This window comes from Musa acuminata, chromosome BXJ1-10, assembly GCF_036884655.1.
Source record: "Musa acuminata AAA Group cultivar baxijiao chromosome BXJ1-10, Cavendish_Baxijiao_AAA, whole genome shotgun sequence".
Lineage (NCBI taxonomy): Eukaryota > Viridiplantae > Streptophyta > Magnoliopsida > Zingiberales > Musaceae > Musa > Musa acuminata.
Window position 1 is genome coordinate 21,484,099 of NC_088336.1, and position 22,945 is coordinate 21,507,043.

The 22,945-nt window shown below is 36.4% G+C and overlaps 3 protein-coding genes across 3 annotated transcripts; 1 reads left to right on the forward strand and 2 right to left on the reverse strand.

The window, feature by feature from the left end:
* Positions 1-3,129: 3,129 nt before the first annotated feature.
* LOC135595465 (polyadenylate-binding protein RBP45-like) lies at positions 3,130-7,372 on the forward strand. Its single transcript, XM_065086398.1, has 7 exons — positions 3,130-3,685; positions 4,025-4,502; positions 6,215-6,270; positions 6,346-6,476; positions 6,573-6,669; positions 6,770-6,937; positions 7,063-7,372. The coding sequence occupies exons 1-7, from the start codon at positions 3,326-3,328 to the stop codon at positions 7,063-7,065; spliced, it is 1,293 nt and encodes a 430-aa protein (XP_064942470.1). The 5' UTR covers positions 3,130-3,325; the 3' UTR covers positions 7,066-7,372.
* A 286-nt stretch (positions 7,373-7,658) lies between these two features.
* Positions 7,659-16,198, reverse strand: LOC135595466 (B2 protein-like). The gene is made up of 6 exons (XM_065086399.1): positions 16,041-16,198; positions 13,950-14,560; positions 9,583-9,683; positions 8,950-9,033; positions 8,753-8,863; positions 7,659-8,052 (listed from the first exon to the last, which is right to left on the reverse strand). Exons 2-6 carry the CDS (start codon positions 14,542-14,544, stop codon positions 8,011-8,013), a joined length of 933 nt encoding a protein of 310 aa, XP_064942471.1. The 5' UTR covers positions 14,545-14,560; positions 16,041-16,198; the 3' UTR covers positions 7,659-8,010.
* Positions 16,199-18,553: 2,355 nt separating this feature from the next.
* Positions 18,554-20,081, reverse strand: LOC135595467 (uncharacterized). The gene has a single exon (XM_065086400.1). The coding sequence runs from the start codon at positions 20,070-20,072 to the stop codon at positions 18,825-18,827; it is 1,248 nt and encodes a 415-aa protein (XP_064942472.1). The 5' UTR covers positions 20,073-20,081; the 3' UTR covers positions 18,554-18,824.
* Between the last annotated feature and the right edge of the window lie 2,864 nt (positions 20,082-22,945).

The window sequence follows — 22,945 nt, forward strand, 5'->3', positions numbered from 1 at the left end:
ATCATGTTACAGTCATATATTTAGTGTTAAGGAGTCAAAAGAGTTTCTTGCTGCATGCATCATTGCTGAACAAAACATGGCAGAAGTCCCAGAGAGGATAGATGAGTAAACTTGGGCATATAACATCATCAGAAGCTTACAAGTGACAATATCTCAAACAAATGTATCCATGTCCTGTAAAAGAAGTATGGATTATTGCTAATAGCTTCCAATGTATCCAAGTCCCAAATTGCCTTACCATCCTACCATCTGTCAGAAAGGAAGAAGCTGAGAAGATAGCAGATGTATTGACTGAAGGAGATAAGAAACCTGTCTATATAACATGGTTGAAATATATAAACCTTAAATGTACCTCATAAATATAGGTACAGGCAGGTCCCTGTTACATGCTGATTGGAACTTGATATGAAGTAGACAAACTGATCTTGTTCCTGATCAGCATAAGAGGAATTGGGACAAAGTACTTGATCTACAGCATGCACCAATGGAGGTTTCGATAAAAACTCGAGTTATGGAAATAATATCTTTGCTTGAACCTCCGACTGCGTACAACAAGGCAGTTCTTTCTTTCTTATGCGGATTTTCTCATGACGGAATTAAACCTATACACTGTCCTTAAATTGTCCAAGCTTGAATGATCTAACTAAGTAAATTGTTCTGATCTAAAAGTTTGAGCTGATACAGTTAAGGTTGACAATGTTGATCAGCAAAGAACTTCACAAGTATCACACAAGGTCAACATGCTTAGTAGGACTAGGAAATATTGCTCGCTGTGCTGTAATGTGCAGGTCAAGTTGACAGCTTTCATCAACTGGACATGTCATGAAAGATTAATATATCTTTGAAGTTGCAATAATGCTGCTTATTATATACTACACCTCTTTGTTCATCCAGGATTGATGATTTTGAGATCTATTGCAACTGCATAACCAAGTTTGCTCTGCCACTTCCATCTTCATACTTGCAGGCCTCCATCCTTTAAATATCTATCCACTTCAAGAAATCTTCAGCTTCAACCAAAGTGAAGTTTTGAAATCCTTTTGCGATGATGGCTGCCGTTTGCTTTATATAGATAAAGAACATCTGGTTTCAGGTTTTCGGCATGACTCTAATGGCATCATAAGATTATGCTCCTGAATTTTACATGATCTTATTAGCTTCACTTGTTTACCTACAGAAGTTGCCAATAAGGATAGATAGAACCTCTTCAGATAAATAAAGTTGCCAATACATGAGCTGCTCATTGAATCACATGTAGCACATCAAACCTCTTCAGATAAAGATAGAATGAATGAAGAGAAGCAAACCATCAAAACAAACAAATTAGCTTATCAAATACAACTTCAAACCCCACAACTTCCAAGAGATAAATTTTGATAAGATAAATCAGCCTTCTCCATCAAAATCCTAATCAGCGATTTGCTGAAGAAATGAATTCTGTGCCACTGAACATTCAACATATTTTGGTGTTGTTGTGTCCATGCCTAGAAGGTGGTCATGCCAGTTTGAAGATTGCTAGTGTAGCAGTGAACTGTCTCCTGACAAAGTCATGGACAGTTCCAGATAGATGTGATTAGGTTGTGAAGAACAAGGCGACCCACCTCCAAATGAAGGCATGTTTCAAAGAGTGCTGCCCAGAAACTATTCATCACTTGGTGGACTTCTTGTGAATTTGTTGGCACATGATTGCATGTCTTCATCACATCTGTTTTCTTTTGGACTATTACATGTTATTACTCAGGAACAAAAATTATATATATAAAAACAATTTTAGATCTGACAAGAGGTAAATCATCATCATCATCAAAGCTTACATTTTCCAGCTCCTGAGATGAAGATTATGTGCAGAACACAGGAAGCTCCCCCGAGCCTTCACAATTTCCATTCCTGATAACATAAACTATTGAAGACAGCTCGATGAGATTTATGCTTCTCTGTATATATAAGTCCACAACCCTGTTCACAATTCTAAGACTCAAATGGGGTTCCTGAGGTCACATTGCTCTTACTCAAGGGTTGACAAGGAAGACCCAGAAGAAAGGCAACACCTGAAAGCAAGGTTCCTCATATACAGAACACTGGAAGAAGCTGACACTCGACAGAGGAGATCATCTTCAAGGCTTAGAGCGTGCAGATCGAAGAGAAAGATCGGCCTCAAGCTGAAAAGACTGAGAGTTGCTATCTCCAGAGCTAGAAGATGCGTCTACCGGCAGGTCATAAAGCGATTTAGGCATCTGAATCTTTTTCTCGTCACTCGGTGGGCATTTTAGATAGCTGCTACTTCTTTTGAACTTGTTGTGTAGAGATCCAAGAGATGAAATAACAAAGAGAATTCTCTTAGAATGAGAGATAACCGCAACTTCAAAGAAGATTGTAAGCTCCTTAAATCCATTTTGTCATGAAAATTGAAGTCATCAGTGACATTGTCATTGGATGTTTAATAGATCTTTGTTCCAGTGGAAAGCTTTGTGAGTTCAGTTTCTGTTTCCTCCTCCCTTACTCTCTCTTCTCTGTTCTTCTTTGGTTCTTTCTTTCTCCTTTCTTTGTTTGGGCTCAGTATCTATCATACCTTCAGCAAATCTGACATACTTATTGACATAAATATTTCATAATTAATTATTTTTACATGTGATTGCTCGTTTACGGCATCGACTTGAGCTCGATCAGATTTCTCCCTTTGTTCTACAATAGATAAGCAATTGAACTTAGTTTTTCTTTCACGTAGACAGAAATATATGATCGACGAAATAACACAGGTGAAATCAAATTAAATTGCAGAGGAAAAGTATTTGGAGGGCCCATTAGCATCAATTTTCGTGCTACTGAAGGCCCGGCCCATCTCAGGGGCCGGTGGCGCACGCTTCTAATGTGCGGACGCTCACACGATCAGTCCGCCGTGCGGCCACACCCCGCCAATAATATCCTCGCGGCTCTCACCCTTTCGTCCTCGAAACTACTTCCCTTTGCGGAGTTCGTTGACCCGACAAATATACCCTTGTTGTTAATCTGGGTCCCGCGAAGAACCATCTCTACCGGCATGAACCAGGTACGAAAGTGGGTAACCAATTACGAGGAGGAAAACTAGCGCCTGTCGGTTATATATGATTGGTCTTCCGTCGCGTCCTTTCTCTTCTGGTCCTCTCTATTTTTAGGGTTAGGGTTTCTCCGACCCATCCCTCGTCTTGCGCCTCCGAATCTTTTAGGGCCAAGATTTATCCGAATCCCAAATCTCTAGTGCTTCGATCGTAGCCGATCGCCATCTACCCTTCTTTCGTCCGATTTCAGTGCTTAGGTTTCGTGATCTGTCATCTTCTTTGATTTCAGAATGATGCAGCCTCCTCCGATGGCGCCGCCGCCGATGGAGCAGCAGCCGCAGCAGTGGAACATGATGCCGCCGCAGCCGCAGTACTACCAGGCCCCCCCTGCGCCGCCTATGTGGAACCAGCAACCCTCCCAGGTTCCGCCGCCTGTCCCCCAGCTCGTGCCGCAGCCCCAGCCGCAGTACCAGGCCCCGGCTCCGGTGCCGCCGCCCCAGATGCAGTACCAGGTTCCGCCGCCCGCCCCGGCTCCGCCCATGGCGCCACAGCCGGCGTCGTCTGATGAGATCCGTACGCTTTGGGTTGGCGATCTGCAGTACTGGATGGACGAGAACTATCTGTACAACTGCTTTGTGCATACTGGGGAGGTCCTCCCTCCCCCTTTGCATAAGTTTATATATATCTTGATTTCTCTGGCTTTATAGTATTTTTTTCGTTGTGTTCTGCTTTCTTGTTGATTTCTTTGATGTTTATAGAATCTTTAATATCAAATTAAGCGAACCATATGTTTAGAAGCATGCCAAATACCTATCCTCTGATATTTCGTGTTTTGACAACATCAGAGTTTAAGTTTATGTCTAGTTATCATGCTTTTTCCTCCTGTGAGTCTTTAACATTCTTTCTGTTTAGTTTATGAACTGGACATGCGTCCTAATCTAGTTCTTATGTGTCTGTAGCAATATAATGTGGTGTTTTTAATGGTGCAGGTAGTTTCAGTTAAGGTTATCCGCAACAAGCAGACCGGGCAATCAGAGGGTTATGGTTTTATTGAGTTTGTATCACGTGTGGCTGCTGATCGAATTCTTCAAACATATAATGGTCAAATTATGCCTAACTCTGAACAAGCTTTCAGAATGAACTGGGCAACATGTGGGGCAGGTGAGAAACATGGTGATGGTGCTGATTATACGATTTTTGTTGGAGACTTGGCAGCAGATGTTACTGATTATTTGTTGCAAGAGACATTCAAGAGCCATTACACCTCAGTTAAGGGTGCTAAAGTTGTCACTGATAGACTGACTGGGCGCTCCAAAGGCTATGGATTTGTCAAATTTGGAGATTTAAATGAACAAACAAGAGCAATGACCGAGATGAATGGAGTTTACTGTTCAACAAGACCCATGCGGATTGGTGCAGCTGCTAATAAGAAGAGCTTGGGTACCCAACAACAATATTCCGCAAATGGTATATGACTGTGTTATGTTCCTGTGACTTTTATATTATATGTTTTTTCTGTGCACTGCTCATACTGGAGAATTCTGCAGAGGATCATGTAGCTTAAGTTGCCTCTTCATTAATTAGTTGCATATGTAGATTTTTTTTATTTAGATCAGCTGAATGCTTAGTGTGGCAGATGAGGAATCAGCTAAATGTTATCCTTAGTAATTTCATTTCCCCGTCTTACTCTTGAAGATAAGCGGCATTGCTTCGATTGATGTGCAACCTCATTTCCTTCCAGCACTTTCCTTTGTGAAATTGGGCTCATTTAAACATAGTTTCTAGCGAAAAACACTTATAGAAACTCATGTTGTCTCGAAGCAGGATGCCATGCTATCTTCATTTAGGGCTTGGACTTGACTTCAGCTGAGATGCATATCTCCTGTAGTGGTGGCCCCGGTTAGGTCAGTGTTTTGATTGCATAATAATTTGGTTCTTAGTCCTTGTTTGTGGCATTCTTTGCTACATTTTACCTTATAATTCCTTGGTTGCTTGCTTTTTTCAGTATAATTCCTTGAGCTTCTTGCATTTCGCACCCGTAGGTTGATTTATAGTACCATTGTTTTCAATTTTCTTTCGGTTCTTTCATTGGAAACTTTAAAGAATTGCTGCTATAAGCATCTGTTAGATCAATATTTTTTGTTTCATTCTTTATTCTTTCTGCAAAATCATACACCAATGGATTCACTGTCTTCAGCTTTTTAGTTGGTATTCACCTTCCATTCTAATTTGTTGTGGAAGTTATTAGCAGTTCTCTTTGATTAATTGCATTCTTCAAGGTGCTGAAATATATGATTCTGGTCAGTATCTTATTGCTGGATGTGGTATCCTTTGTTCTATCTGGGTTGGGTAACAAGTTTCTTTATCGTTACATTATTTCTTTTTTTGGGAATTGTCATATGATCCTGATGTTGAGAAAATATCAGCAATATTGAACCAAGGCCATCCATAAAGCTTAACATCAGGATCATATGACAATTCCATAAAGCTATGTTGAGTTTTAATTTATATATTGAAGTTTGAAGAGTTATTGAGTAGCTGCATTTGAGTTGGATTCTTGACTTACCATCAAAGATTGAAGAGTTACTGAGCAGCTGCCTTTCAGTTGATAGTAGTTATTGGGAACTGAAATTGCCACTTCTAGTGAGAAATATTTACTACCATTAACTGTTCTATATATTTGCTATTTTACTTCTATTCTTTGCTTAAATATGTGATTCATATTTTTCTTATACTATATTATTCAATATGAACATAACTGGTCCTTTTTGATTGAGGCATCAATCCAATTCATGCAGCATAATTTTCTTGGTTTTACTCATTTGACAACACATCTAGTGAACTGTCACAGCAATCAATGTCTAAAGTGATTATTATGTTTTCAGCATGGCATTGTAAACATTTTACTTGTGGGTAGTTTACAACAGTCTCAGCACATTTATTCTCTTCTATTAAGACCTTTCTACATATTATAATAAGTTGCAAAAGGTATGCTTATTAGTCTGACCATTGCTTAGGCTACTTTTGCAAATATGTAAATTTGTAAATTGCAAAAATAAAGCTTTTGGAATATATTTTATTTTTCTTTAATATTTATATATGAATATTCATTCTTTATCAATAGAGGGCTCTACGACTGATATCAATTTGATGATGTTGCCTGGGTTGTTTGTTTGCAGCTTCCTTTCAGACTGGACAGGGTGACGAGTCTGAGTCTGATCCAAATAATACGACGGTGGGTACTTCGTTTAGCTTCCTACTTGTGAGCAGTGTAAAAATATGTTTCTGAAATATAGAATCTGGCTTCCAGATATTTGTGGGTGGACTGGATCCAAATATTACGGATGATCATTTGCGCCAAGTGTTTAGCGCATATGGGGAAATAGTCTATGTAAAGATACCTGTAGGCAAGCGTTGTGGATTTGTTCAGTTCGCTAACAGGTTAGCTCATGTTTGAAAATTACTCGATCAAACGGGTAGAGTACAGTGAGTTTTGATGAATTTTCTTTTACACATCTTTTTAATGATTTTTCTCAGGGCCAGTGCTGAGGAGGCTTTAAGGATGTTAAATGGGACCTTGTTGGGTGGTCAAAGCATCCGGCTTTCATGGGGTCGCAGTCCTGCAAACAAACAGGTTGAATATGTCGTTCACCTTCCTAGCCAGAGCTTGTTTCTTCTGTTCTTTTATGGCCAGGGAATCATCAACATATCCTTTTTTTTGTGTTCTTAATCAGCCACAACAAGATCCCAACCAGTGGAATGGTAGCTTCTATGGTTACACCCAAAGTTATGATACCTATGGATATGCTCCGCCTCAGGATCCTAATATGTATGCATATGCAACATATCCAGGATATGGGAACTATCAGCAGCCGCAGCAGCAGGCACAACCACCACCTCAGGTAAGGCTTGTTGGTGATGCGTATTTTAATTTGGACAATAGTGTCGGAGGCATCAGCACAGTTAATATTTCTCGTAAAATAGTTGAGGTTGGAAGTTGTACTTAAAATGTTGTATGTCATTGCAGTAATTTTGCACTCCTGACGAGGTGTGGTGAATGCTACTATATCCACATACAAATACCAATAGTTGCTGGGAGGATATAATAATGCTTTGGTTGTTGTACATCTGTTGGAAAGGGGGCAGCCTTCACCTGGATGTCATAATACCAATAGGCTCGCTCTTGGTTTCTCTTTGGTTACATGTATGTGAACCCCTTAGGAACTGCACTTTTGCACGCTATGATGATGTGTTTGGGTTGAGATTGTGTTTTGCTATTATTATGCACGATTTGTGTTCAACTGTTTTCACTCTCTTAGTTTTGCCTGTTTTATGAACTTTTTGCTTTCGTTTGGATGCTTCAGTGTTTTATGAGCATAATATAATTTTCCACGCTTTAGTGTTGCTTGGCCTGTCCGATCTGAAATAAATTGTGATTTAGAACCACCTAAATGGTGGCATTCAATCAAAAATGCTGCTTTCAGAGATATGATGTGTCGATATTGTAGTGCGATCCACAGATTTTGATGATGTACAGATTTTGTAGTGCGATCTACAGATTTGGGTCAATTAAATTGGTTGAAACCCCCAAAACTTTCAAACGGTAAATTGGCACCCCCATCATTCAGGAACGAAAACTGACGACATATGCGCCGCTATTATTTTAGTGTTACAAAGAGCATACATCTGAAACACGGGACAATTCACACGACAGCTAATCACGTTTGACCACACGAGAGACTCGAAACCATTGTTTTGTCCCACAAAAGGGGGCATTATGATAGGGGCGGGTTACATTTCTTGATCCTCAACTCTGGGATATAAGCCAATACGAGGGCCACCCACAGAACACCAACATCCTACTCGTGGGCGCGGGCGAGCAACCTTAGGGTGGGTAGTAGATTGTCCAAAAGCTATAGAGCCTTCAAAACGCACGCAAATGTTTTACGTGCCACATTTTATTTTATTAGAGCCCTCACATGCCCTCTTTCTCGCACAAGTCTAGCAGCTGCAAGGTCTGATGAGCACATGAAGCAGAAAAACAACATCATCAGTGATCACATAACATAATTTGCAATGCTGCACAAGAAAGAACATCACAAGAACAGGAAATGAACCTTCTTCAACATCATCTTTCTATGAGTAATTTATCCTTTTGACTGTTAGATTCAGCTCAAACATATATGGAACAATTTCAACTATGCAAGTGCAAATGGTACCCCAAGAGCACAGAAGCAAAGAAAACAGAATGGGTGGGTCACTATGTACTCTCTCTATACATTCCTGTGCAAATTGTGTTCGATGAACTAGTCGAGAGTTTTGTACTCTATATGTTCCTATGCACATTATGTCTGTGAATAAATCAATTGTGGAAATCTCTGTTTTGACTTTGTTTAATGAGTTGTAAACTTCAACAAACTGTTTACATGCGAGTTTCTATGAGCCAGGGTCCCAACGTATCCCTATTCGCATATAATGAGTTGTGAACTTCAACAAATTGTTAATACGAGAGTTTCTGTGAGCCAGGGTCCCAACTAAACCCTTGTTTGAAATATGTTTTCCCACAACTAAGCCCTGCTAGCAAGAATATACTTGAAAGACAAACAGAGGGGGCTTCTTATGTGAACAAGTAAAAATCTTCTTTTCTACGTCGACAAAATTTAAGGTCGGAAGCATAATGTATAAAGAGCCACAAAGAAAAGATGAAGCAAATATACCTCTGATATGGAGAGTTCAAGACGAAATTTTGGACCATCATAATGATGCAAAACTGGCCTAAATGCATCTTCTTCAAGAGGCTTACAAAGCTTTCTAACACGGATCCTCACCTAATATTTTTCACCAAATATAAAGAAAAAATTAGGAAGGAGTGATGGAGCTCTAATGATGTAAGTTCAAACCCCAATTTTATTACCTGTGCAGGAAACCTGGACTCGCCTTTGCACTTCTTATCTTCCCAGGCTGTTGGGTCAATGTTAGAACCACCAAAGCTAGCAGCCTAAGAAAAAGTAGTTAGATAAGAGGAACAAAAGAAACAACAAGATCACATGAATTTCAACATTGTACGCAGAGCATAAGGTGCAAGCATACATGATATGATCACACTTATATCTAGTAAAATACATTCAACTCAACCTCAAAATGCTCTTTAAATAAATGGCATTAGTATGTGGGCAGGTCTCAATAACTCAAAAACATGAACTAGTTTTGAACTGGAAAAATATCCATATCAACTCATTTAAACAGAAATGTAGTGGAAGATTTACATAGCATTTCAAACCATGTTATCAAGTCCAAGCATCTCACAGGAGGTTGCCGATGTTGTATCAAGGAATCAGGATTTATAAATCCTACAACATGAATCTCACACAAATGTTAACTAATAATTCTCTACTAAAACCTACATGTTGTAAGTTCATACATCAATATCAACCATTGGAATTTAACATGCTGATTTTGGAAATGGATAGGTCTTAAAGAAAAAGAAAAGCAAACATACATTCTCAATTTACAGTATGGAATCAAGTAATTTGAGAAATATGCAAACCTCAAATATCCCATGCAGCTGATGAGTTGTGTAGTTGTACAGGAAGAGGGGTAAACCTGGAGTAATGGCACGGACAGAATCACGATACCTGGGAGGCAAACCTGCAGATGAGATTGTAAGCAGCTACATAAGTTTAGCAACTTCCATGACAATTAATTGATAGATAATATACTAATCATACAAAATGCTGACATGAAAAGAGCTAAACACGAATAACAAGCATAAAAAAGGAACATTCTCTCAGCATCCAGCATACAATAATATTCATGACAGTGGAAGCAACATAACAGATGGTAAGCACTTCCAAAACTACCAACTCACCAACATATGAAGGTTCTCAAAGTACATGTAGAAATATCCATAACGCTTAAAAGCCTTCAACAGATATGAGATTTTTTAACTGGAATTAAACCCTTTGAAAGCAAATTATTGAAAATATAGTCATGTAACTTCTATTGACTACTACTTATCAAGAAGTGTTCTATCAAGACTGACTATGAAAGCTTAGGAGTATGCATAGACTCCATCAATTTAGTATGTAACTTATGAAAGATAGAAATGTTGTACATGAATGGTAGGGACAATAAAATGATGAGTTAAAGCAGCGATTTCAATAGGCGCTCGGGCGAGGCGAGGCGAGGCCCGAGCACCTCGCTTCATTTCCAGGCGGTGCACTTCAAAGAGGTGTCGCTTGAGTGCTCGGGCGAGCGCCTAGGTTAAACCAAGCAACCGAAACCTCCAAGTTACTATAAGATGTGAGTTCCATTGTTGCAAAAGAATCGAATTATACGAATGACTTACTAAAGAGTCATAAAGAATCATGGGCAACACATGGTTGCTCTGTCATGTTAGATGCTTGAACTGACAGGAGACGCATGGGTATAATTAGTTTTATGGTTAACTGTTCTTTAGGAACTATGTTTGTGAAGTCAATAAATGCTTCATGTTTTGTAAAATCTGGAGACAAGATATATGATTTACTTGATAAGTTCGTGGAAGAAATTGAAGAACAAAATGTCGTTCAAATCATAACCAACAATGGAAGCAACTATCTATTAGCTAGTAATATTCATTTTTTAATTTTTTTGTAATTATTTTATCTTCAATTAAATATGTTAAACTCTTAAGTCTTATCATTTTTGTTATCCTTTGTCTCAGGTAAATTGCTTGAAACAAAAAGACAACACTTATATTGGACTCCATATGCGGCACATTGTTTTGATTTAATGTTGGAAGATATTTAAAAGATCTCAAACATCAAGAAAACCTTAGAAAAGGTAATTTTTGTTATTGGATTTTTTTATAATCATATTGGAGCTTTGGATATGATGAGAGAATTCACAAGCAACAAAGAATTAGTGAGACATGGTGTCACTCGATTTGCTACGTCATTCTTTACATTACAGAGTGCATCGTCAAAAACATAATTTGAAAAACATGTTTACCTTTGAGAAATGGGTGACAAGCAAATGGACAAAAGAAACAAAAGGCAAGAGGGCTACTGATATCATCTTAATGTCATCCTTTTGGAATCATGTAGTTTATATATTAAAGGTAATAAGCCCTCTTGTTCGAGTCTTTCGATTGGTGGATAATAAAAATAAGTTTGCAATGGGATACATTTATGAGGTTATGGATAAAATAAAGGAGACGATTAAAATGTCTTTCAATGAAAATAAAAAAAATATGAGAAAATTTTTACAATCATTGACGAAAGATGGAATTGTCAACTTCATCGTCCCTTACATGCAACAGGATATTATTTGAACATTGAATTCTTTTATAAGATTAAATCTACTGGGTTTGATACAGAAGTTTTGAATGGGTTATATCAGTGCGTTGCAAGATTAGTTCTAAACCTTGAGGTGCAAGATAAGATTCTTCGTGAATTATCTCTATATAAAAATGCCGAAAGTCTTTTTGGAATTCCAACGGCAGTTTAATTCAGGACAACTACGTCTTCAGGTATTAATAATTTGATATAATTAATTTCATATATAGTATGTTACTATGTTATTGCTAATAATAATATAAATTTTACAGCTGAAATGAGTTTTTTTTGGAAATTCCATCTCGAACTTACAGCAATTTACTATCAAAGTATTTAGTTTGACGTGTAGTGCTTCGGGTTGTGAGCGAAACCGGAGTGTCTTTGGGCATGTAAGGATCACAAAATATTTTCATTTCAATTAATTTATTTATTTAGATAAATATATTAATATATTTTTAAATTATATAACATAACAAATTTACTCAAAGAAAAGAAATCGGTTGGGACATCAACGATTACACGATCTTGTTTACATAAAGTATAATCAAGCTTTGAAGGCTCGTAATTATTTGCAAAATAGAATTGATTCTATCTCATTACAAGATATTGATGATTCAAATGAGTGGTTGGTGGGAGAAATAGGTGCCAACTTGCAAGATGCTATAGACGAGCTTGTATTTGAAGATGATAGATTGACATGGGAAGATGTGACAAGAACATCAGGTGCTAAAGAATTATAAACATATAAAAGATAGATGACAAAGAAAAAAATGAGTGCAAAAACATCAAGCTCGACTCCTACTATTGTTGAAGACAGAGAATGAAACATATTTTGATGAAGAGAAAAGACAAGAGGAAGAAGATGAATTCAATGAAGATGATTTGTGTGAAAATGACGATAATATTGATTATGATGAATGACTTTGATGTAAAATTTTATTGTTTTAAATTTTGAGACTGTTTATTAATGTGACATTGTGATTTTATACTTTAGATTTTCTTAATTTAATAACATATTTTTATTTAAAGAATTATATTTATTAATTATATTATATATTTTTTATATTTTAGTGTCTCGTTTCGCTCGGGCGAGCACCTAACGCCTCATGCGTTTTTGAACCTTGGCGCCTTTTAACGCCTAACGCTTTTTAAATCACTGAGTTAAAGAAGAAAGATGAATGATAAATAGAAAATATAAAAGGGAGAAGAGATTAAATGAGGTACAAGCCTCTCTTCTAGTGAAAATAACCGACCTTTTATTGCTAAGCATGTCCTCAAATTATCAAGCGGTCCTTTATGTTAGGTGAACACACTCCTTGTCCAACTATCCAACTACACCATTAGATCTATAATCCTTTAAACTCGAGCTAAAAAATATCCTAATACTCTATATATATATATCTGATAATTAAAACAAGAAGAGCAAGATCGCCTATTATGTCACCAGTCTAACCGTTGTCATAATAAAAGTGAGCCAAAAGCCTACTAACCGAACCGCGAAACTTTGTTCATAAGTAAATGCACAAAAAGTAAAGACTAGAGTCTAGACCAAACCAAACCAGAATATCAGCATACTAATCTGCAAAATACTAACCAAAAAGCAGGATATATATATATATATATATATATATATATATATATATATATATATATATATATATATATATATAAATAATGTTTTGGCATAATGGTTACTCTAACACCAAATATATATACTAACCAAAGCAAGCTAGAGTAATCATTTAGCATAATGGTATATACTAATCTTCCATCAAAAAATTTTAGCCACTTATAACTGATGGTATTAAACTAAAACTAAATTTATCGAAGATATCAATAATTAATAGAGACACATACAATAAAATTTTAGAGACCAAATCGAAAACGAAACAAAGACGCATGTGAGAAAGACAATGAGCACGAGAGAAGTAATACAAAGTACAACATGTTTTTAATTAAAGCATATCAACAAACAAAGAAAGGGAAAACAAGCAGGCTGTTGATTCCCTCTCTTAGTAAGAATAAATGATTATCTAAGTTAAGCACATGCTTAATTTTCACCTATGCAATCATTTAATATCAGCTGGATGTGCTCTTTGTACAGAATTTTAGCTATCCCATCAGGTGATCCTTACTTGAGCAAAACAGGACCCATGCCTCTAAATACCAAGTAATTAACTATGTGACAAATCCTGCTAACTAGACCACAAAGCTTTTACTCATGCAAAGGAAGTAAATGAGTAAAACCAGAGTAGAACATCAGCATCCTTGATCATGCAACATCCTGACTCTCAAAAATAGGAAGTTGGACAACATATTTGGATTTAGTGGTTCTCAATGGCTAATATAGAATCACATGATTACTCTGGCCCTCCATCAAAATTATAACTTCAACCAAAAACTCCATCCCAGTTGGACGTTACACTGAGAATTGGTTACACAAAATAGGCTATTTTCCATAAATCATTCATGCAAAAAAAAATCAGTTGAGCCGTATGCCAGATTGTCAGGTGGATGCATTATCATGAAAACTGTTCCTCGTATCAAATAACAATAAAAAACAAAATTTATATATAGTTATGTACAAAGATCATACCAAATAGTTGTCGCTTGAGATCTTCCTGCATGGTGTCATTGTTACAAACAAATATATAACCACCAAGAATCTCATTTCTTGGGAGCATCTCAGTTGACGGCAATGTCTTAAACCTCTTGTCAACAACATTGTTGTTGTTATTATTGTTATTACCGTTGCTGCTGTTGTTATTGTTATTGCTGTTTCCATCATTCTTATTGTAATTGTTGACATCTTTGTTGCTAGAGTTCTTAGCATACTTGTTGATTGCAGTGCCCAACTTGAAACTGTTGACATCATTAGAGTTGATTTTCTGATAAGCATTGCTCATGCTAAAAGCACCATGGAAGAGACTCTTGACCGAAGCATCATTCATCTTGACATCCAGGTTCATAAGACCAAGATTGAGATTCTCAAATTTGTTATCTTCCTGAAACCCAACCTTGTCATATGGTTTAGCTTCAATGATGTTCCTTGGATAATCCAGGTTATTCCTACGGTCAACTTTCGACCTTGTCAGCTCAGCCAGTTTGAATGTCATAACAGACCACTGATGGTCCTCTGAGATCTTTGTTTGACCTCGGAATTCGTCCCCCAATTTCCAAAGGCCATCCATCTTTCCAAAAACGTAACTGTTTACAGCAAAAAGAATAATTAAAACTAAAAAAGGATGAGTAATTTAATCTCCTATACATTCAAAACTATAAAGAAATGGAATTTTATTAAATTATGTAAACCAGCTTGTTACCCCTATGCATGCTAGCATTAGTCCTTAATTGACCATCATTTTTTAACAAGATTCTCCACAAAAAAGGAAATTTTACGGAAAGCTCAAAGTTATTTTCAGCCCATAGATCTAAGCACTGAAAAAACTACTCACAAAAGATTAGAGGAACTTTTGAGCTTAAACATAACCTATTATTAACAAGATCTGACTTTTAACCACCCAGAGCCTTCTACACATTGCTTTAGCTTGAGCACCCAAAAGATTAATGAATAATTCACAGATAAAGGGATATTTTTTCAATGCAGAAACATAGACAAAATGGCCAACTTTTTGCTTAGGCAAGAGGACAACGATATTTAGATCAGAAATACTTCACCAAGAAGTGCATGTGTAATCACCGACATACTAACTTCCTCAACAGCAAAACTCGAAAACAAGAAACAAAGAAGAAGAAACAGAAGGCCCCCATCCACAATGATTTATCTCGACTGCAAAGAAAGGATTTGGCAAGAGACGGGAGAAAATTCCAACCAAGAAAGACTAAATCTTCGACCGAATTCGAGATCAAGAAATCCAGCATCATACGAGTCACATAAGGAAATGGCAGGTAGAGAAACAAAATTCGTTCTCGAACTCACCTCAACCTCACGCATCCCAACCAAGAATGACCGACCAAATCGAAGCTCGAAAATCCAACATCATAACGAGTTACCGGAGGAAATGACATATAAAGCAACAAAATCCGTGCTCGAATTCGCCTCAACCAGACGCATTCCAACCAAGAAACACAAAATCTCGACCAAATTCAAGCTCGAGAAACCCAACATCATAACGAGTTACGGAAGGAAATGGCAGCTATAGAAACAACATCCATGCTCAAAGTCGCCTCAACCCGACGCATTCAATCAAGAAAGACCAAATCCAAGCTCCAGAGACCCAACATCATAACGAGTTACGGAAGGAAACGGCAGCTAACGAAACAAAATCCGTCCTCAAAGTCGCCTCAACCCGACGCATTCCAACCAAGAAAGACCAAATCTCAACTCAATCCAAGCCCCAAAAACCCAACATCATAACGAGTTACGGAAGGAAATGACAGCTAAAGAAACAAAATCCGTGCTCAAAGTCGCCTCAACCCGACGCATTCCATCCAAGAAAGACCAAATCTCGACTCCATCCAAGCCCCAGAAACCCAACATCATACCGAGATACGGAAGGAACTGACAGCTAAAGAAACAAAATCCGCGCTCAAAGTCGCCTCAACCCGACGCATTCCAACCAAGAAAGACCAAATCTCGACTAGATTCGAGCTCGAGAAACCAACATCACCTTCATTTACAGAAGGAAATGGCAGCTAGGGCAACAAAATTCGTGCTCAAACTCACCTAAACCCGACGCGACCAGCGAGATCTGGGTTTGGGCGCTCTACCGTAATCGATCCGTAATAATTTGGGAACCCTAACCTTTCTTGTGGGATCGACTGCGGAAGGGCAAAGGGCGAGGCTGCCAACCAACACCCGCTTCTTTAAAGGCAAATGATGATGCTCGTCTCGCAGAAAGAATGTCTTGACCTGGATGTCCTTCAACATGTTCAATATTACTCTATTACCCTCGATATATATATATATATATAATAATAATAATACTAATAATACTAATTATTATTATTATTATTATTTATATATAAATAGTTTGGGAAAGTAACCTTCATATATTAATCCCCTTCTAATAAATTAAATTAAATCATCCTTTTTGACTTTATATTTTTTTAATTTATGATCTATATTTTTATGTTGATCGTCTCCAAATCTCATATCTCGCACCGATCAAAAATATTATGATCCATATTTCTCAACATATTGACCAAGTATTGATGCATTGTTCAATTTGTGACACAAGTAGCTTTTTTTATCTCATAGCTATCTATGTATTATTTTTATTTGTATGCTTCAATTCATATTTTAGCTTCTCTCTGGAAAGCAAGCAAACAGAAATGATGGTAATTAATTAAAGGAATCACAAATACATTGACTCATTTACACCAAGTAAATCCTTGTAATGACAAACCTTACATGGTGTATAGATAGACACATCCCAATGTATTCAAATGGAACTTTTCACACAAGTCCAAATGCAGTACATACATCATGTGTAGAACATGATTTAGTCAAGTCTGCAATCACTTCTCTTGGCCTCAGACCAACTGCAAAACCTTGGTCAAAAGAAAATAATAGTTGACTTTGTTTTCCAATCTAAACCAGAGTACCCCAATGAAAACTAGTAGTGTACATAAAGGGTACAAATGTATATCTAAGTAGGAGCCACATATATCACAAAGCACTGGTGGCCAATGATAGGTACAGAGATGTGCAAAACACATTCACATGTAACAACAGTGAGAACCACAGAATCAACAAAAAAAACTTGCAACATATTGTTGGAGGTCTGATATTGATGAATCCAAAGTTCTAGAAAAACATGGATCCCAAATCACATGTCAATGGATCCAAATTACAGAGAACCAGAGGATGTCACCTTCACCAGTGTGATTGATAACAGAACCTGAGCACACAACACTCTTTTTCTAAGTTGAAGAAATTCTCTGGAGAATTTTCTAGAAAAAATGTTTCTTGTCCATATGTGAGCATCTAGCAATGGAAATTCAGTAGGTAGCAGTATGATCAACCAAGATGAGCAAAACTGCCTACATATTGGTTATTCACTTTCACATCAAGTAATACTCTGCTTGGGCACATCAACTTTCAGAACATCTAGAACAATATCATACATAAGGAAATTAAAGCTTAAAAGTATAAATTCAATAAAATAAACTAGTAGCCTTTAATATAGGAGAGACAAGATCACAAGAATTATTAATCGAATGGCATAGGAGTTGTCAACATGGAGGTCAAACAATAGTAATATGACAATTTCATCAGACTATATCAGCTCTGTCCACAGAGAATCTGAAATTGCAACTTGATTGTTGGCTACAACTGAATGAAATGTATGCCTGAATGGCATTCAAACTTAGGCTTAACAAGTCAGGGTTTGTGTTCAGAGGAACCACCAAGTCATACCTAGGCTTTGTTCAGGCCTTCATATGATGAATGGATGACTGCATAAACTTTGCTGGCCTTAAACAGAAGAATTTCCCCTGCCTAAACTGGAAAAAGAAAGAATGAAAGACAAGTAACACATGTCCAAATTCATTAGGTACATTACCATCATCCAAGCCATGAGAATGTGCAAAATTTTCTATTCCTATATTTTGCTGGCCTTAAATCTCATACAGCACAAATCCTCACATCACAGTGTTTAAGACTGAGACCTGCCCGAGAAATACTTGTATTGTGTTCCAAATGATAGAGAAAATATATATCAAAAGAAGCCATCATTTAATTAGTAACATCAGCACCATGAATGAATGAATTTAGGACATCATAGCTCTAGAGGGGAAACAAAAAGTTGGCATTTGAAATAGTGGTTTAAACTTGCCTGATTACCAGTTAAAGCATAAACAAAATGTTATCCTACAGCATAACCTAAAACGGTTGCCAACCAGAACACATACATACACACCAATCTTAGTGAATTTCAAGCTCCCCATAGTCAATTATCTCAATTACCTAAAAGAAGAGTACCGGATGTAGCTGCTCTTCAGAAGCAATACTGTGCAGGAGGAAAAAAGACACCAATTAAATATTTAGAGGTCAACAGTACACATAGCATGAGTTTAGATGGTGCCAAGTTAACATTGAACTTGTGGCATGGTTAGTTAGATGCTAAGAGGAAAAAGAAGTAATTGCATTTAGTTTATTAAGCTACAATAGGTGTGGCTTGGAGCCGGAACTGAACCAGCCAATTATTTGAAACAGCAAAGCAAGAAGGATCAGCATACATCAATATTTGTATCTATTAAAAGATCTCTCTAATGGTACACCTTCAAATATTCAAAAATCAATTGAACAATCAAAGAATAACATAATCCAAACCAAGTGATCTCTCTTAGTCAGTGGTCCTTTTTTGACAAGTACTTGATCCTAGAGTTCAAGCACCTCTTGATACATCACCAAAAAATCCAAAAGATCATTCAACCTTCCATTTCTTCCACTTTTTCCTCAGTTCCAATAAAAAATAAAAGAACCAAGTGCAACCATCATATACATTTATTTAAGACACATCTTTCGGAACTTTTCATCCTTATAGAACCTTTGGTCCCCGATCATGGACCCAAAAACATCCAAAAGATTGTCCAACCCCTCCATGTCACCCCCCAATTCCTTCAGGGCACAAACAATGCTCTCGATGGTAGATAAGCAACCTGCCTTAGGTTGATGCCTCACCTCACCATATAAGCTATCCTCTCCTAGATCCAGCTTCAGATGAGGTAAAAGCTGTAACCAGGGATTCTCATGGTAAATCCTCTTTGCCTTTGGCCATGTACCATCTAAAACCACCAAATGCTTCACCTCAAATTCCACAGCTTTCGTACAGATAGCTTTATCACTAGGAAAAAGAAGTGCCGTTCCTTGGGGCACCAGGATCTCAAATTCTATAAAATCTTGAAATTCTTTGGTGGGTTGCAGTTCCTTCCTCTGCATCTTCTTAACCACAAACCCATTTGAAATCGCTGCTCTCCCAATCGGAGTCTGTAAAATCCAATCGATCTTGGGTTTGGCAGAACGCTCAACTATCATTTTTATATCACTACCAGAGCATGTTACTGTACATTTAGCCGATGTTATTGTGACCACATCATCTGCATCTATTGGATAGTCTCCATGACGATCAAAATCGAGTCTTTCAGACCCGGACAACGAGGAAAAAGAATTCTGCTTATGGAACGTAAGAGGAGGATACGCATCGGGAATTTTTGATGGATTATGAAGGTTACTTGAATGAGCAGCACTGCAACCGCAGTTAACATTGGTGTCATGATATGCAACTCCTTGACCTAAATCACTCATAGGGGCAACTGAAAAATCCGAACTTTCCTCTGCTTCCGGCTCCTCCCGGCAGTCCAGACCGCGTTCAAGAGGGCGAACAAAGAGCTGAGCATGAAAATTAACATCAGTAACGGGGACAACATCCAGGTTCCTGAGCCCCAGTTTAGCGACTCGCGTCGAATTGAGCGGGTGCTTCTTCTCCAAGCTGTGCTGAAGGATCGTGACGCCGATCGAGTTGTCGAGCGGCGGCGACTGAAACCGAGAACAGAGGCAGGTGCGGGCGGGCTTGTCGCAATGTAGGCAAAACGGCCGCCTCGAAGGCCCCTCGCTCCCCATCGCTAGGGTTAGGGTCTGGGAAAGATCGGATCTTTGGGGTACCAAGAAGTAGTAGTTGGTCGCGCGGAGTGATTGATGGAAAAGCAATACAAGAGGGTTGCGGCGGAAGAGTTCCGCAATCGGGGGTTTCATGGCGAGCGAAACCCTAATTTGGAGGCAGAGCTCTTCGGCCAATGCATGGTTTAAGCTGGGTTTGGTTTAGTTGGGCCGGGCCATTTGGGCTTAGAGGCTGAGCATAACCTATTATTATTATTATTATTATTATTATTATATGGGATTAAGTTTATTATCTGTTAAATTCTTTACTAACTAAGATATCCAATGCCTTAAAAAATATATATATGAGATGAATTACTATGTAGTTGGAAAAACATTCTAAATATAACAATGTTAAATTGGTTTTGTAATTTTCGTTTCATGAAATCCATTTAATTCGACAAAAGGAGGACACTAAATTATAATTAATATTTTCTTGTTACATACTTTAGTTAAGAGTGACATTATGCAAGCAAAAAAGAACATGTAATTGTTCCACAAGTAATTATGTCAACATTTGTGTGAGGAAAATTTGATTCAACCCTAATGGTCTAATAACCTCTTTACCACTAATTGGGTTATTAATTGAGTTATTCAATACTAATAGCTTCTTTATCAACTCAGAACTATAACTTTTTACCACCCAATTGATTTGTAAATTTGAATATATTTTACTAATAAAAAATACTAATCATTTTGAAGCCAATCGAAAAATCTAGATTACGATGTGTTACAACGAATCTAGATTCAATAATAAAATTATTTTTTTATGATATTGAGAGATAAAATAATAAAATAATCTATCGACCAACATAAATAAAATTTTATAATCTTATAATGAGAAAATAAATATTAATAATTTAATAAAAAAATATTAATAAAAAAATACTAATCATTTTGAAGCCAATCGAAAAATCTAGATTACATGACTTAGGGATTTAAGTTGATATGTTACGACGAATCTAGATTCAATAATAATTTTTTTAGATATTCAGAGATAAAATAATAAAATAATCTATCGACCAAAATAAATAAAATTTTATAATCTTATATTGATAAAATAAATATTAATACTTTAATATCATGGATTATCTTCAATTGTTTCCTAATGAAGAGGCTAACATGTTTTTATGTCAATTGAGACCACCCTATAATTGCCAGAAGCCATTGATCCACCTCATGAATTAAGTCATCCAACTCCTCCAAATTTAATGTTTGTCCTCTATAGGTGAGAAGGACAGTGAGATACTAAATCCATGTCTTGCTACTTTTCATGCATCATTGATTTCAATAACTTCCATGGAAAAGATTCAAGTAGATATCATCAAAATTTGGTGTCCCACAGAATAAATAGGAGCCATGTGATGTCCTCCACACAAGACACAACAACTTTATGAACAAGTCCAGGTTGCCTGTCCCATCATCTTGAATGCAATTGTCTTCTTGATAGATAGAACAATGATGGAAGGGAGAGACCTCCACAACAGTAGGATTGGGAAAGCTTTGTGGTGAAAGCAAACACATATTGCATCATTCATCATGCTCTGTTTGAGGTTTTTACTTCCTCATTGAGTCACCATGATTTTTTTTTTTGTTGGTTTCCAATAATAAAAATAAGTCAACAGTATTATATTTTCTTGCTTGATATTAGAATAATTTTACATCTTATCCCAATTTAATCTCATATCTAAGGTAAGTTAAGATAAAATTTACTTATAAGAATATGATATATATATATTTAAGTTTAATAAAATTAAAAGATCAAATTGTAATAATATATTTAAGAATATTGAAAATTTTACTACCAAACTGAAATCCAATTAATTGATATCACAATTTGGCTTTATCATGGATGAGGTATTAAAATTTCAAATTTGTTTATACCCTACTAAACTGAATAACTATCCAAATGCCTAAAATTATTTCAAATTTTATTTTGGTACTATTTTTATGCAAAAAAATAAAAACTGAACAATTGCAATCACTTTTATTAGTATTTTTTTGTTTTTAACCTATAATTGTTGAAGGTTTCTTTATTTTATTTTCTCTTTATTAAAGAAGGAAAAGAAAACTTAGAAGGGAGAGTAACATGGTAATTTTAACCTAACATTTTTACTATATAGTAGTAGTAGTACATGGTGATTGCATGGATATGTAGCTCAGTACATAAATTGTATGTGTCTTTAGTCTTTGGAAAGTAATCTAATATATCTCCAAAATATATAATTAATTTAGAGATAATTTATTATTGTTGTTGTTTATAATCTTAGCTCCAATATCAAATTGGTATCCTTGCTTTTATGCTATATGATTCTGTAAACTTTTCTGATCCTACACATATAACTCCGAGGATTCGAAATCTAATCCGATATATTTTGATAAAAAAAAATATATAAATATTATAAATACACATGATCTAATTTTATCCTTTAAAAAAGATATTAAATTTACATAGACAAAAATCTCTTATGATGGGGATTTGATGTAAAAAATGCATTTGGACTAGTGACTAGAAAATGACATGCAAAGGATTCTAGTCATGCAAAACAACAAGAAAAAGTTTAAATTGATTGGGACCATATAAATAAATACTATAACATGAAAAGACAAAATTTACATGAAAAATATCACATGAAATTCTTCTTTTTTTTTTCCTTCGGAAACAAATATTTTCTTTGATTTGATGAACACTGATTTTTCCCTTTTCCTTTTCTTTTAAAGTGATCCGAGTTGTAGTGATTAATTATTTATATGGAGAATACATAATAATAACATATTTATATTAATCACTTCAAATTATAATTGATATTAATTAGTTTAAGTTAAATGATATAATTGATATTTAACAAGTTTTAAGAAGTAATTTATGTTAATTAGGGTTTCAGCGAACAGTCCAATTTGGGGACTTTGGGAAATTGACCGGAAAGGCATATCTGTAAATTCGTAGATGACCTGTATAGGACTATACG